This window comes from Abramis brama (genome assembly GCF_963993115.1).
Source record: "Abramis brama genome assembly, chromosome: 20".
Taxonomy (NCBI): Eukaryota; Metazoa; Chordata; class Actinopteri; order Cypriniformes; family Leuciscidae; genus Abramis; species Abramis brama.
In genome coordinates this window covers 17,107,441-17,120,970 of record NC_139982.1, presented here as the reverse complement: position 1 = coordinate 17,120,970, position 13,530 = coordinate 17,107,441, and the positions used below count along the sequence as shown (strand labels likewise).

General features: G+C 37.1%; 1 protein-coding gene across 4 annotated transcripts in view; it reads left to right on the top strand.

The window, feature by feature from the left end:
• Window positions 1–13,530, top strand: part of tln2b (talin 2b) — a 161,549-nt gene that overhangs the window by 130,988 nt on the left and 17,031 nt on the right. For all 4 annotated transcript variants that reach the window (XM_084095065.1, XM_084095066.1, XM_084095068.1 and 1 more), the window contains exons 42-47: window positions 1,242–1,343; window positions 1,432–1,551; window positions 6,518–6,664; window positions 11,803–11,969; window positions 12,130–12,313; window positions 12,601–12,726. In XM_084095065.1, the coding sequence (XP_083951191.1) occupies window positions 1,242–1,343; window positions 1,432–1,551; window positions 6,518–6,664; window positions 11,803–11,969; window positions 12,130–12,313; window positions 12,601–12,726 (846 nt within the window). The remainder of the gene's footprint in view (window positions 1–1,241; window positions 1,344–1,431; window positions 1,552–6,517; window positions 6,665–11,802; window positions 11,970–12,129; window positions 12,314–12,600; window positions 12,727–13,530) is intronic.

Below are 13,530 nucleotides of genomic sequence, written 5' to 3'. Positions count from 1 at the left end.
TTTGAGAGTAATTAAGTAAATAAAATGTTCTGTATGTCACAAAAGTATGTAAATACTGTGTATATATATACCACTGTCTATATATATATATATACTTTTGTGACATACAACATTTTGACAGAAAATGAATGACCAATCAGATTCAAAAACTGCAGAGAACAATTAAATGTATATGTATTCATGATTGATCATTCATGTTGAGGTATTTGGTATAATGGCTGCTAAACTGTATAATTGAAATGTATGTATTCATATATATATAATAGGCATTAATGGTATTATATATATATATATGTATATATATATATATATGTATATATATATATATGTGTGTGTGTGTATATGTATATATAAATGTGTGTGTGTGTGTGTGTGTATAATATATTTAATACCTATTATTAGTTTATTAATTAGTTTATTAAATATTTATATGAAAAATAAGTGTAAAAGAACTGTTTAAACAACACAGTGGCTGCATATATATATATATATATATATATATATATATATATATATATATATATACATACATACCTGCATTTGCATATTACCACTACAAAAAAAAAAAACTTTTTCCACACCATCTTATTTGGATAATCATGTTAAGAATGATGTTTATGTATAATAACCAATAAACTGTATAAATGTATACAAATATATTATTTATAATATTTAGATTATATTAACTTTTTTAATCTGTAAAGTAGACATGTTATTGGCCAATACCAATAATCCCTATAAAAATGTATAATAAAAAATGTAAATAAAATATGTATGAAAATATATAAATATATATGAATAATAAAATAACTTTTTGACCAACACAGATATATATTTACGTGTGTGTGTATATATATATATATATATATATATATATATATATATATATATATATACAGTATACTCTTTTCTTTTCTTTTTTTTCTCTTGAATGCTTTCTCATCAGAGCCATCTCTATCTGGCACTCTCATATGTAAATGTGTCACAGATACAACAGCTGTCTCTGTATGTCATCATTAGACTGAATTGGCGGAACATCTCCATTTATCATCTCTGCATGTATGCAGTCTTTCATTATACTGTCATGATTCTCAATAGCAGTCAATTGAATGTCTGCACCCTGATCATTTTCTGCGGGAATGATCACAACATCATGCACATGAACCACGTGAAGACTGTAATTTGTATTAGGACTGGATCCAGCATTACGTCACTGTTATCTGGGTCTCTTTATTCCACAGATGGATGAAGGAACTCCGCCGGAGCCTGACGGCACTTTTGTGGATTACCAGACCACCATGGTGAAGTTTTCAAAAGCCATCGCCATTACTGCGCAGGAAATGGTGAGGACGCTCGCTCGCTCAAAATGCTTCCACGTCCTCTCACACACCACTGTGCTAATATCACCTGTGTTCTGTTATGTGACCCTAGATGACGAAGTCAGTGACCTGTCCGGAGGAGCTGGGTGGACTGGCGTCTCAGGTGACGGTGGATTACAGCCAGCTGGCACTACAAGGCCGTCTGGCAGCTGCCACTGCCGAGCCAGAGGAGGTGAGGATCTCTCCAGCATGTGCGTCTAACCAGTGATCTGAGAAATGCTCATTTACACACACGATAATAGACACGCAGATGGCCTAAACCTCACGCAAACTCCAGATTTAAAGGAACAGATCACCTCAAACTGAAACTGAATTAGCTCAGCTGAGCTTGCACGGTTTTCTTGTTTGTGTAGAAAACAGAAATAGATGTTTAGAAATCTAGAATGCTCTTTTCCATACAATGAAAGTCCCATTAAACTCGAAAAATTACCAAAAAACACCCTAAAATGTCACAAATGTCCATATGTGTATAGATTAACACAGTAAAAATTATAATGTATTATATATTTTTATGTATTTTATGACATACAGAAAATTCAGGGGGGAAATTATTTAAAAAAATAAAATATATATGAATATATATTAGTGTTGTCAATCAATAAAATAAAAAAAATCTGTAATAAACCCGTAGCTGAATAAACATACATGAATTCACGTTACGCAATCTCTTCATTAACAACGCACATGTATGAAACAAAATGGCGTTTCAAATAGCAACGGTAGATTAGCAAAGATAAACATATCAATTATCTCCGACTGGTTTTATTTTATTGTCAAAGGACATAACAGGAATAACAAAGTGCACATAATATATTATTGTTTCGTTTTTAATCAACTTAAGGTGACATGCTAGCAAAAAGTTTTCTTTCTGTTGTACTCACCGGAGATTCTTAAACTTATCCAAAGAAAACAAAAGTGTAAACGGCAGTTTACAATAACTAAGGCTTCTTGCCACTCTTACTAGCTAGTATCAACATGAAAATTATTTCTCCCGTGTGTTAAGTGGTCTGCTTCACTATGTTTATCTCACTCCGTCTTCATCTCACGGTGCACTTGACAAGAGCATAGACAGTATATAAACTGGACACAGCGACCCCATAGGTTTCAACGGAGAGAAGTGAAGCAAATTAGAAGCCCTCATTTCCTGATTGCCGAGCGTACTGCGCAGACTCAAACTGAGCTTGATGACGTAGATGTGACGTGAGCAGCCTGCCTGACAGTTGTAAGTTTTCTAGTAGCCGTGCCAAACGAAATCTGAACCATTCCCTTCCGAATCTTGCAGAGACGGAAAGCGTGAGTAGGAGCTGTCCATGAGCTAGGAGCAGGAGCAACGTCATGACTCTCTATGGGCTTCTCCCTTGACTTTATCGGACTTTATGCCTCCACGTCCCCCCGATTGATTGCGAGCTTCTCTTCCTGTCTCTACGGTAATTTCCAGAGAGTCGCGTGGTTATGACGCAATCGTTAGCCTACTTTTACAAAAACTGCTTCTACAGGGCCATAACGTAAGATACAAGGTAATGGAGCATTTTATACATTGTCGTGTTTCTTTAGAAATAAACCATGGACAAATGGAGTCTTTAAACTCAGATGTAAAGTTATTCGCCGTCAAAGTGACGCCAAAATGAATGGGAGTCAATGGGATGCTAACAGCAGGTGATGGCTTGTTAGCCAATGGCGGCTCCCGGGGGTGGTACGGAAATCGAGCGCTCAATTACCCCCCTGGACAAGAGGGTAGAAAAGAAAAGAAAAAAAAAGCTTTAGCTACACAACCAAGTGGCTCAGCCAATAAACATGAAGCAGCGCCATCTAGGGAAACGGAGAATCACAGCAATTACAGTACTTTGGCCCTGTGCAGTTTAGGTGGGCTACATTTGTATATTGTAAAAATGTCACAGTTAATCTCCAAATTAATGTGGAAACAACTTAAGGCGAGACACGGCAGGCAAAAACATTTTTTTCACTGGTCAATTTTGAGATTTTGGGTTATTTGTCTTCAATAATATGTATTCTTTCAGACTTGTGCTGAAAAAAAGTCCAAAATACACATTTAGGTCTTTATTTTACTACACTTTGTCTGTTTGAGTGTGCAGATTTCGCCTAAATTCATCAAAAGTTGGCGTTCTAAATCATCCCGCTGCTCCGCGATCGCTCTCTGTACCCCTTCATCTCGTATACCGTTGGAAAGCTCTCTCTCTTCTTTTCAATGCTGTCGGATCCAAATATGGTAATTTCCTGTCGATCAGCAACAAATCATGAAAGTAAAACAGGTGATTTAACTCGAAATGCGCAATCTCATTGGCTGATGCCAATTTCTGACAACGTGATTCGTTCAGAATCATCACGTGACGCGCTCTGACATTTCCGCGGTAGTTCAAAATGTCGAAAGATATGCGTGTAAAATTCTCTCAGAGAAGTCGAAAGCAGTTGTCATTAGCTAGAAGACACAAGGGATTACCAACAAAGACAAAAGATGATGAAATGCCATATGGGTCTTCACATTTTTTTTTCATGAGAGCCGCACTGATAAGGACAAGTCAGCAGGAGAGCCGTACGTCGTCCTTTCAGTTTCGGTTCTCAATCGACCAAGTGTTTACATGTTCTCTCGATAAACCACCTCTTTCAATCCGATCGAAATTATTTATAATATAGCTGACACTTTGAGTTTGTAATGGGTTATGTTATAGCCCTACTTATTTTTAATGTTTTTAAGAAATATCTGTAGTGAGTGGCTGCATGATATCGCCGTATTTTTTACAGCCATGCGAGCAACAAATTAAAGCTTGGCGAGCTGCATGAGGCTCGCGAGCCGCGCAATGAGTAACCATAGTGCGTCAATGCGTTACAAACAAGCTGTAACTTTTTGAACACATCTAAATGTAAGTCAAAAAGACACATTACATTTCAAAGCACTTAAAACCCACAAGCCAAATCCTGAAACCAGTCCCCTCAGTCAGCTGATGGTGAAGCTAACCAACCAGGCTCCCTTCAGCACTGGTTCAAAACAACTCAACAGAACAAAACTAATTATGAATCATTCAAAATATCAATATTTAGAACATTGGAGAAAGCAAACAAAGTAGACTAAATTGTTATTTGAGATTACAGAGTATCTGCAAATATCCTGAGTATCCTGACTAAATACAGGCTCAGTGACCACCAACTGGGTCAGACAGAGATGCACTTCCTCCACTGGGAAAAAGTATCTTCACTAAATGATTTACACCTTGGACAAATAGCCAAAAGAATAAAACTTCCCAAAGTTAGCACCAGACAAGAAGCTGGAAGTTCTCCTAGGAGAGGGTACAGCAGCTCCACTGACAGCTAAATATGTATCTGCCTGAGGGACTGTGATATACCGGTATTTAGTTTTTCCATTCCACCTGTGTGATGGACTGTTGATGTGTTGTTTTGGATGTTATGATCAGTGATGGATGAAGCAATGATGAGTTTTGGATGTTAAACAGTGTGATAGATGGATTTTACTTGGACCTAAAGCATATTTTGTCTGTAATTCATGGCTTTCAACAGAAATTAGTGGAATTTTGCCATAAAAATCTTTAAAGGCCGTTTTCTCAAAATGAGTTTTTTCTTGCACTCCTAGTGACGATTTTCCGCTTCTGTAGCACCTACATACACCAAACTTTACAGTCGTATTCCTAACTATATTGTGAAGATTTGTTCAGAGGGATTTGTTGATATATCATTCTTGGCCTGATTTATATGACATTTTATGCCTAAAAATAGGGCGGAAATAAATTTTTTAAGGCTATTGCCAGTATTTTCTGATTTACAGGGTAACAAAAGGGGATATTCATAATCCCCTCTGAACATGTCTTTTCATTGAATATATCAACAAAATGCAAAAATAATTTTGAACCTTGTTTTTTTCAATGGTCAGATTCGTCACTTCAAAATATATGCAAATTAGCGCATATTTAATTAGATATAGCCTCATTAGCATATTTAAAAATAAAATTACAAAAAACTTGCAATACATTTTTTTCTCCTATTCATGTGAGTAATCAACTGGTAAAGTTTGATGGTGATATCTTTAAGTTAACAATTTTACCCTATTCACCTGTAGTGTCTCGCCTTAAAGACTTTAAAATATTTTAAATATTTCATGTAATTGGTAGGAAATATACATAAATTGAATAAAGATATCTAACACTTCACAGTCTTCACTGCATAAATTATAAATTTGATAGAGATTAGTCCTTATTAATGCTACAAAAGTTACTAAGTCAAGAGCAGTGCGTGAAAAAAAAGGATGATACGTTAATTGCGTTTAACATGTTACACTGGTAAAAAAAATTGCATGCATTAACGCATTAATTATGACAGCCCTAATATATATATATATATATATAATCAGAACAGTCATTATTTACTGAAAACCTTAAAAAGTACTTTCAAATCTCAGTTGTAACCATTTGAACACACAAAACATACTCATACAAAAAGAAAACTTGTTCAAACCAGCTTATTGACACTATATTCTAAGTTTTCTAAAGCCATTTGATCAATTTGTATGAGGAATAGATTGAAAATTGTGTCTTTATTGACTGAAAATCTTTATTTATGAAAATTATTTGTGTATCATAACCACTTAAGTATAATAAAAATAAACTCAGTCACACCATACAATTTAGTGCAAACACATGAGCCTTGGTCATGCATGTATAGCAAACCTTATACTTCCACTTTGCATGTCGTTAAGCCTGTGAACAACGGTGTAATTTCACACCTTACAGCCGACTTATTTCACACCTTTGCTCTATCCACATCTGATAAAAGGAACCCGACACGAGGACACGGTAGTCACCGGCTCTCTCTTCGCTAGCGTTTTTACATAAGTGGCCGCTGCCGTTACCATAGAAACGTGCACCCCCACAAGCCTTAAAAGCCCGTTGTGATATTCATAATGAAGAGCCGCCCACCCGTGTATCTGTGTGTCAGGTAATGAACATACAGTGCTGTTGGGCCCCCTCAAAGGCCGTCACAATCACTTCTTAATTATTGGATAGAGCTTTGTTGAACAGAGGCAGTGGCTTTTAAAGGGCTCCGAGGATGAATATATTCAGATTTAGACCCAGAACTCTTTCTTAAACTCGTGATCTTTGCTGTATTTGCAGGTGGGATCTCAGATCAAGACTCGGGTGCAGGAGTTGGGTCACGGCTGCATCTACCTGGTACAGAAGGCCGGAGCCCTGCAGATGAGCCCGACGGACAGTTTCTCCAAGAGAGAGCTGATCGAATACGCACGTGATGTCACTGAAAAGGTAGGCTTGCTTGCTAGTGTGGGAGGACGTTACTTCTGTGCGGTTTTCTGCGTTACTTTGTTCCGTTTTCCGTTTTTATAGTGATGTCCATTCAAATATATATATATATATATATATATATATTAGATTTGAATGGACAGTAATATATAAATATATTACATATTTACAAACTTTAATGTTATATGCGATTAATCGCAATTAATCGAATGGACCACATTTTTTATCAAGGTATTAAAAAAAATCACAAACGAATTTCTGTAATCAATGGTTCATGGTGCTTGTATTTAAAGTCTCTTTCTGATCTCTAATGGTGATTTATTTCATATGCTATGTTTGCTAAGGCTAAAAAACCCATAAACTTACATTAAAGGAGAGAATAGTCATATTTGGAAACCAGAATATTATGCTTAGCAATGCCCTAGCAACCACCCACAACACCCTAGCTATGACATAGCTACAGTATGTCCTTGCTTCCCTCCAATACACCCTGGCAACCCCATAGTTACACACTGACAACCACCCACAACATGCTAGCAATAGCATTGCAACACCTTTGCTAACCCTACAACACCCTAGTAATAGCATAACCACGACACCCTAGCAACCACATAGCAACATCCTGTTGACTACCCACTGCATCCTTGCAAACCACATAGCAACACACTACAACACCCGAGTAATCACATACCCACGACACCTTAGCAACCACATAGCCATACAATTGCAACCACCCACAACCATAGATATCATATAATAAAGGCTAGATGTCTCGTCCGCGCTGCTGGCCAATGGAGGTCGACGTCTGCACACGGCGGCCATCTTGCCACAGGGAGCTCGCTCACTCGTAACATGGTGCATGTACTTTTAAATAACCATAACTTGCTCAATTTTCTACCGATTTTCAAACGGTTTGGTTTGTTATAAACGTCAGAGATGTAGTTATGACACTGCATACATATGAATAATTATAACAATGGACTTCCATATGAAAGAATTATAGCCACGTTAATAACGTTTGTAAGAAACCAAACCGTTTGTAAATCCGTCAAGATTTCAGCGAGATAAGAGGATTTGTGTGCATGCTGATCACTCACCTTAATTCACAGCTTCCTTGTGGCAAGATGGCCGCCGGTGATGCCGGAAGTGACTCCGCCTTAAGACATCTAGCCTTATATGGATATCTATGCCCACAACACCCTAGCAATAGCACTGCAATGCCTTTGCTACCCCACAACACACTAGTAATAGCATAACCAAGACACCCTAGCAACCGCATAGCAACACAATGGGAACCACCCACAACACCCTAGCAATCACATAGCAACACCCTGTTGACTACCCACTGTACCCTAGCAAACCACATAGAAACACACTAGCAACCACCTACAACACCCTTGTAATCGCTTACTCACGACACCCTAGCAACCACATAGCACCATAGTGGCAACCACCCACAACACCCTAGCGATATCATAGCCAAGACACCCTAGCAACCACATAGCAACACAATGGCAACCACCCACAACACCCTAGCAATCACATAGTAACACCCTGTTGACTACCCACTGCACCCTTGCAAACCACATATAAACACACTAGCAACCACCTACAACACCCTTGTAATCGCTTACTCATGACACCCTAGCAACCACATAGCAACATAATGGCAACCACCCACAACACCCTAGCGATATCATAGCAACATCCGTGCAACCACTCACAACATACCAGCAACAGCATAGCAACGTCCTTGCTACTATCCTACAACACCCTAGCAACCACATAACAACTCCCTGTCAACCACCTACGACACCCTAGCAACCACATAGCAACACACTGGCAACCACCCACAACGCCCTAGCAAATGGCATAGCCACGCCTGGCAACCACTCATAACACATTAGAATCATGGTTACAACATTTGCAATGAAATGAAACAAATGTATTTTCAGTATTTCATCATATTATATGGATTATAAATTATTTCACAAAACTGACGTGAACCTGACGACATAGCAAACATTTTCCTGGGTATTCTAGCATGCAGGGACATCAAACAGTTCTGTTAATGTCAGTGGTAGACCTAACATTGTCTAGCTGGGCTTGAGCATATACAAATAAAATAGTACGCAACATTGTGGTCAGAATGATTTTCCAGTCGTAATAATAGGCACAATGCGAGTCGACTGCCCGTTTTCTGTGACTACACTTTTCATTCTTTGTGTTCCAACTGTTTTATGCCATTTTTTCGAATTAATGCAGGAAAGCCCCCACTGCTTTTCTTGTGAGGTTGTGTATAGTAGATTACATTCAATCACTGTGTCATATTTGTCTTTGCTTACATCTCAGTAGCTGGAGTTTGTTCGGCCCCAACTGTGATGGTGCTGTGAGTGACCCCTCGCTGCTTTAAATGAGCTCTGTTTAAATGTGTCCGAGTCCCCCACTAGCCCGATTCAATTCAAACCCCAGCTCTGCCTGGAATCATTTCTATATTAAACGTGAATAGGGATGGTTGCATTTGAATGCCTCCCTTATGGCTTTTCATCTACTCGTGAAGACAACTCCATCTCTCTCTGTCGGTCTCTCTCTCTTAGTATAATGGTCTCGCTTTAATGGACTTGTCCATCTATCTTTCAGCTGCTTGTCAGAGCCCATCTCTCTCGTCTTTTTCTGATGTTAGCGATGGTAGAAGCGGTTATGTTTATACAGATCCAGGATCAGTTTTATATTGCTTTCATCTTAGCTTGTAAGAACATTATTATAGAATATTTAGTGCTGTCAAAATGAACACGTTAACACATGCGTATACAATATATAAATATATATATATGGGGGGGGGGGTGAGATTTATGAGGGGGGGTGTAAAAAAACGCGTATTGTGATTGTCAAAATATTTTAGTAACTAAACTGAATTTTATTAGGTTTAGTGACAACATGTTACAATGTTTACATGGTTCAATTTCTGGTAAGCTACGCTTTTTTATTATTTCAATTCAATTCAATTATTGTGATTTGATTTAATATTGACTCATTTGGATAAATATTAGGTAGGCTACACAAGATAGGCATTCATTTTTCTCAAGAAAAAAAACAACTCACCTAATGCTGTAAACATACAGAGAGTCCTATCAGCTGGCAGTATTATTTAAGGTTAAAAATAACACAAATTAAATATAATGCAATATAGTACACATATTTAGCAAAATACTCTCTATAGCTCTTTTTTTCTAGCCAACTAACGTGCTATAGCCTATATGATGGTCATTAAATGGCTTTCCTGAGGTAAATGTTATGTGACACAATTGTTCTCCAGCTGTTTTATTGACCCCTTTGTTTGATTGATTGGTCGATATTATGTATGAGGAATATACATTTCGTTAAGTTGTTGTAGGCTACTGTATCTTCCAACAGTGTTCATTCGTGTTTAACGTTATTTAGGCCTACTATCAGCTAGAGATGATCGGTTCACGTGCCGCTTGGGATCTGTCGCGTCACATTTACAAGCGCCAAAACGGTATTTATTGTCTGAATTTCGTAATAAAAGTGACAGAATCTGAGAGCTGAGATTTTTTTTATAACTAACCTGCTCTGTCTAGTCTGTCGGTCCTCTTTGCTTCGCAATTTTTCTGTGCGTGAGAAAATGGATGTGTGGCGTGAGAGCGTGTGAAAAGTGTCAATTGCATGAGTCTCACGGTGAATGCGTGAGAGTTGGCAGCTATGCAAATGAATGTAGAGAGTTGTGAGAAAATGGTATACTTGTCAGATACTTAAAGTGCGGCAGGTCTTAAAGTGACAGCAGCCTAATTAACCTGCTACTGTCTGCCATTAATGTTAATCAAAGACCAAAAGAAAGCAAGAAAATCACTCACTGTTCTTAACTGAATAACTTTTGTAGCTTTAATTAATGATTAATCTATATTTAATTTAGCATTTATGTAATGAAGACTGTGAAGTGTTTGATAACTTTATTATATCCTACCTTAGACCTACCTGAAAATCCTAACGCAGGTTGTACATGAGTCAAAAACAACGCACACAATAACTTTTTGTGTATTTTGACAGGGCAAGTAAAAATCTGAACTGGTCTGACTGGGCTAATAGAAAAGATTGAGCCCTGATATATTGAAGGGCAGGTAAATGTGACATTTATTATAATTGTAAGATTGTTTTAAGTTCACTTAAATTAAAATTTGTTGAATTTTTTAAAGCCTAATAATATAAATGTTAAAATGTATAGCTTTTAATTATACTGTAGTGCTGAAAGGCTATAATTAATGGCTAAATTTTAAAAAAAAAATATATATATATATATATATATATATATATATATATTGAGACATCAGTAGCTGTGGTATCCTGATACTGACCTTCTTTTATAAAAAGATGCCATTAAACAAATATTTAAAATATAGGCTACTGCCTTTATGTTGTTTCTACATTCATTTGGAGTTTAAATGTGAAATTATTACAATATAAAAATATATTAAAAATGTTAATGTTAGGTGTTATTAATTACAGAAAAATATGTGATTAATTAATATTTTTTTTAGTATTATTAGTATTAGTATTTTATTAGTTTATTAATTAGTATTTTTTTAATTGATTGACAGCACTAATTATATTATATTATTTATTATACTATAATGTATTTGTAATTCAACTTTTTGAAATGTATGTAATCATAATATATTAAAACCTTCTAAAACAATTATTATTATTTGTTTATAAATATAATGCTATTGTTATTATTTGTTAAATATTATATTAAACTATTTATTTAAATTATGTAATTGTGATATATTAAACAATCTTCTAAATCTATTATTATTCATAATATAATATGCATTTATAATTAACATATACAATTATGTATCTATAATTTATTAATAATTCTAAACTATTATTTTATTATTATTATTATTATTATTTGTAATTAAAAATATCAATTTTAATTTAAAATACATTTTAATTTAAATGTTAAAATATTTATTTAAAATATTTATTTTAATTAATGAAATAAAATAAATGAAAAATTCATTGAATTGTTATCGCCCAAGAGAAGTCCGACCACATTGGAAAGCTGTCCCAAACTCTGCCTATGGAGTTTATAATGAAGTGTGATTCACTCTCTCCCGCAGGTGTCCATGGTGTTGTCCGCCCTGCAGGCTGGGAATAAAGGAACTCAGGCCTGCATAACGGCAGCCAGTTCCGTCTCCGGCATCATGGCTGACCTGGACACCACCATCATGTTCGCCTCAGCCGGAACACTCAACGCAGAGAACGAAGAGTCTTTCGCAGACCACAGGTGAGATCTAGTAGAACGTGGCCCAGTTTCAGCATCATATACATAAAATGTGAACGGTTTGTTCTATTAATGTTTTGTATAATCTTGGGACTATAGAATAGAGCTCGAAAAAGAGTGTCTGTCGTGTAATCTGAAGCGTATTTGTTTGTGCACTCTTCAGAGAGAACATATTGAAAACAGCTAAAGCTTTGGTTGAGGACACCAAGCTGCTTGTGTCTGGTGCTGCATCGAGCCAGGACAAACTAGCCCAGGCTGCCCATTCCTCTGCCAAGACCATCACACAGCTCACTGACGTGGTCAAACTGGGCGCTGCGAGCATGGGCTCAGAGGACCCAGAGACACAGGTGTGTGTGTCGCTGTTTGTGCATCTTCCTAATCTGTCATAGGATTCAGTAGACGATACCATCACCAATGTGCTCCTGTATTCTTATCTCAGTGTAATGAGAATATCATTAGCTCTCCTCTCAAGTGTAGAAGATGTTGTGACATTTGGATGCAGATACCCTCTGACTCATCTCAGCTCGACATCTACATCCCTGGAGGAGTGCAGTGTATTATGGGACTGGATAAAGCTGGTGGCATGTCACGACTAAAGGTGGTTGTGATAAAGTCTTCTCTCTGTCTCTTTCAGGTGGTCCTGATAAACGCAGTCAGAGATGTCGCTAAAGCTTTGGCTGAGCTGATTAGTGCCACTAAATGTGCCGCGGGCAAAGCAGCGGATGATCCATCCATGTATCAGCTGAAGAGTGCCGCCAAGGTGTGTTTGGTTGAGGAATGTTGTATGTGTGTCTATAAGGAAGGCATTATGCAGTCTAGTGAGGGTCATATCTTATTCTGATGACTATCACACCCTCGGTGTGTGTGTGTGTGTGTGTGTGTGCACCTGTCTAACAGTTGGCCCTGTCTCTCATTTTCTTGGCTGGGTGCTGTCTTCGCTCACTGTCATCTTGGTGTGTGGCCACAAATCAAACCCTATCTTTCAGTGATCATAGTGTGTATCACAGTGTGTATGTGAGTGACTCAATGGCCACACTGCAGGGGACAAAACCATTCTGTGTGTGTGAACGGCTTAAGGACTGCTTCTTTCCCTTCCTCTCTTCCTTTTTCTGTCTCCTCTCCAAATGCCATTATTGCATTATTATGTAGCAAAGCATAAATGATTAATTTCGTAAACATAATTAAAAGAAAATTAAAATGGTGCTTGCTTCTGCAGTTATACTGTGGATCAGTGCACATAGTTTGTTATATGAAATGAATCTCCAGGCTTGTATAAACAGAAATTGATGTGTACCCCACATATTTTCAAAAATACTCTAATCCTTTGATCATTCACCTGGTGCTGTTAAACCTCTGGGATTAACTTCCACGTACATGCAACATGATATGTTTTGTTTAGCATATTTAAGTAATGCTGTTGTTATCTTCACAGGAAGATTTTTTTACATTCCTCCGACGAATGGTGCCTTCAGATCCTCTGGGATTTTGCTTCAGACATTCATAGCGCTTGTTTCTTCAGTGTGTTTTTAAAGTTGTGGTGGCGTCCCTCAGGGCTTTGTCTTAG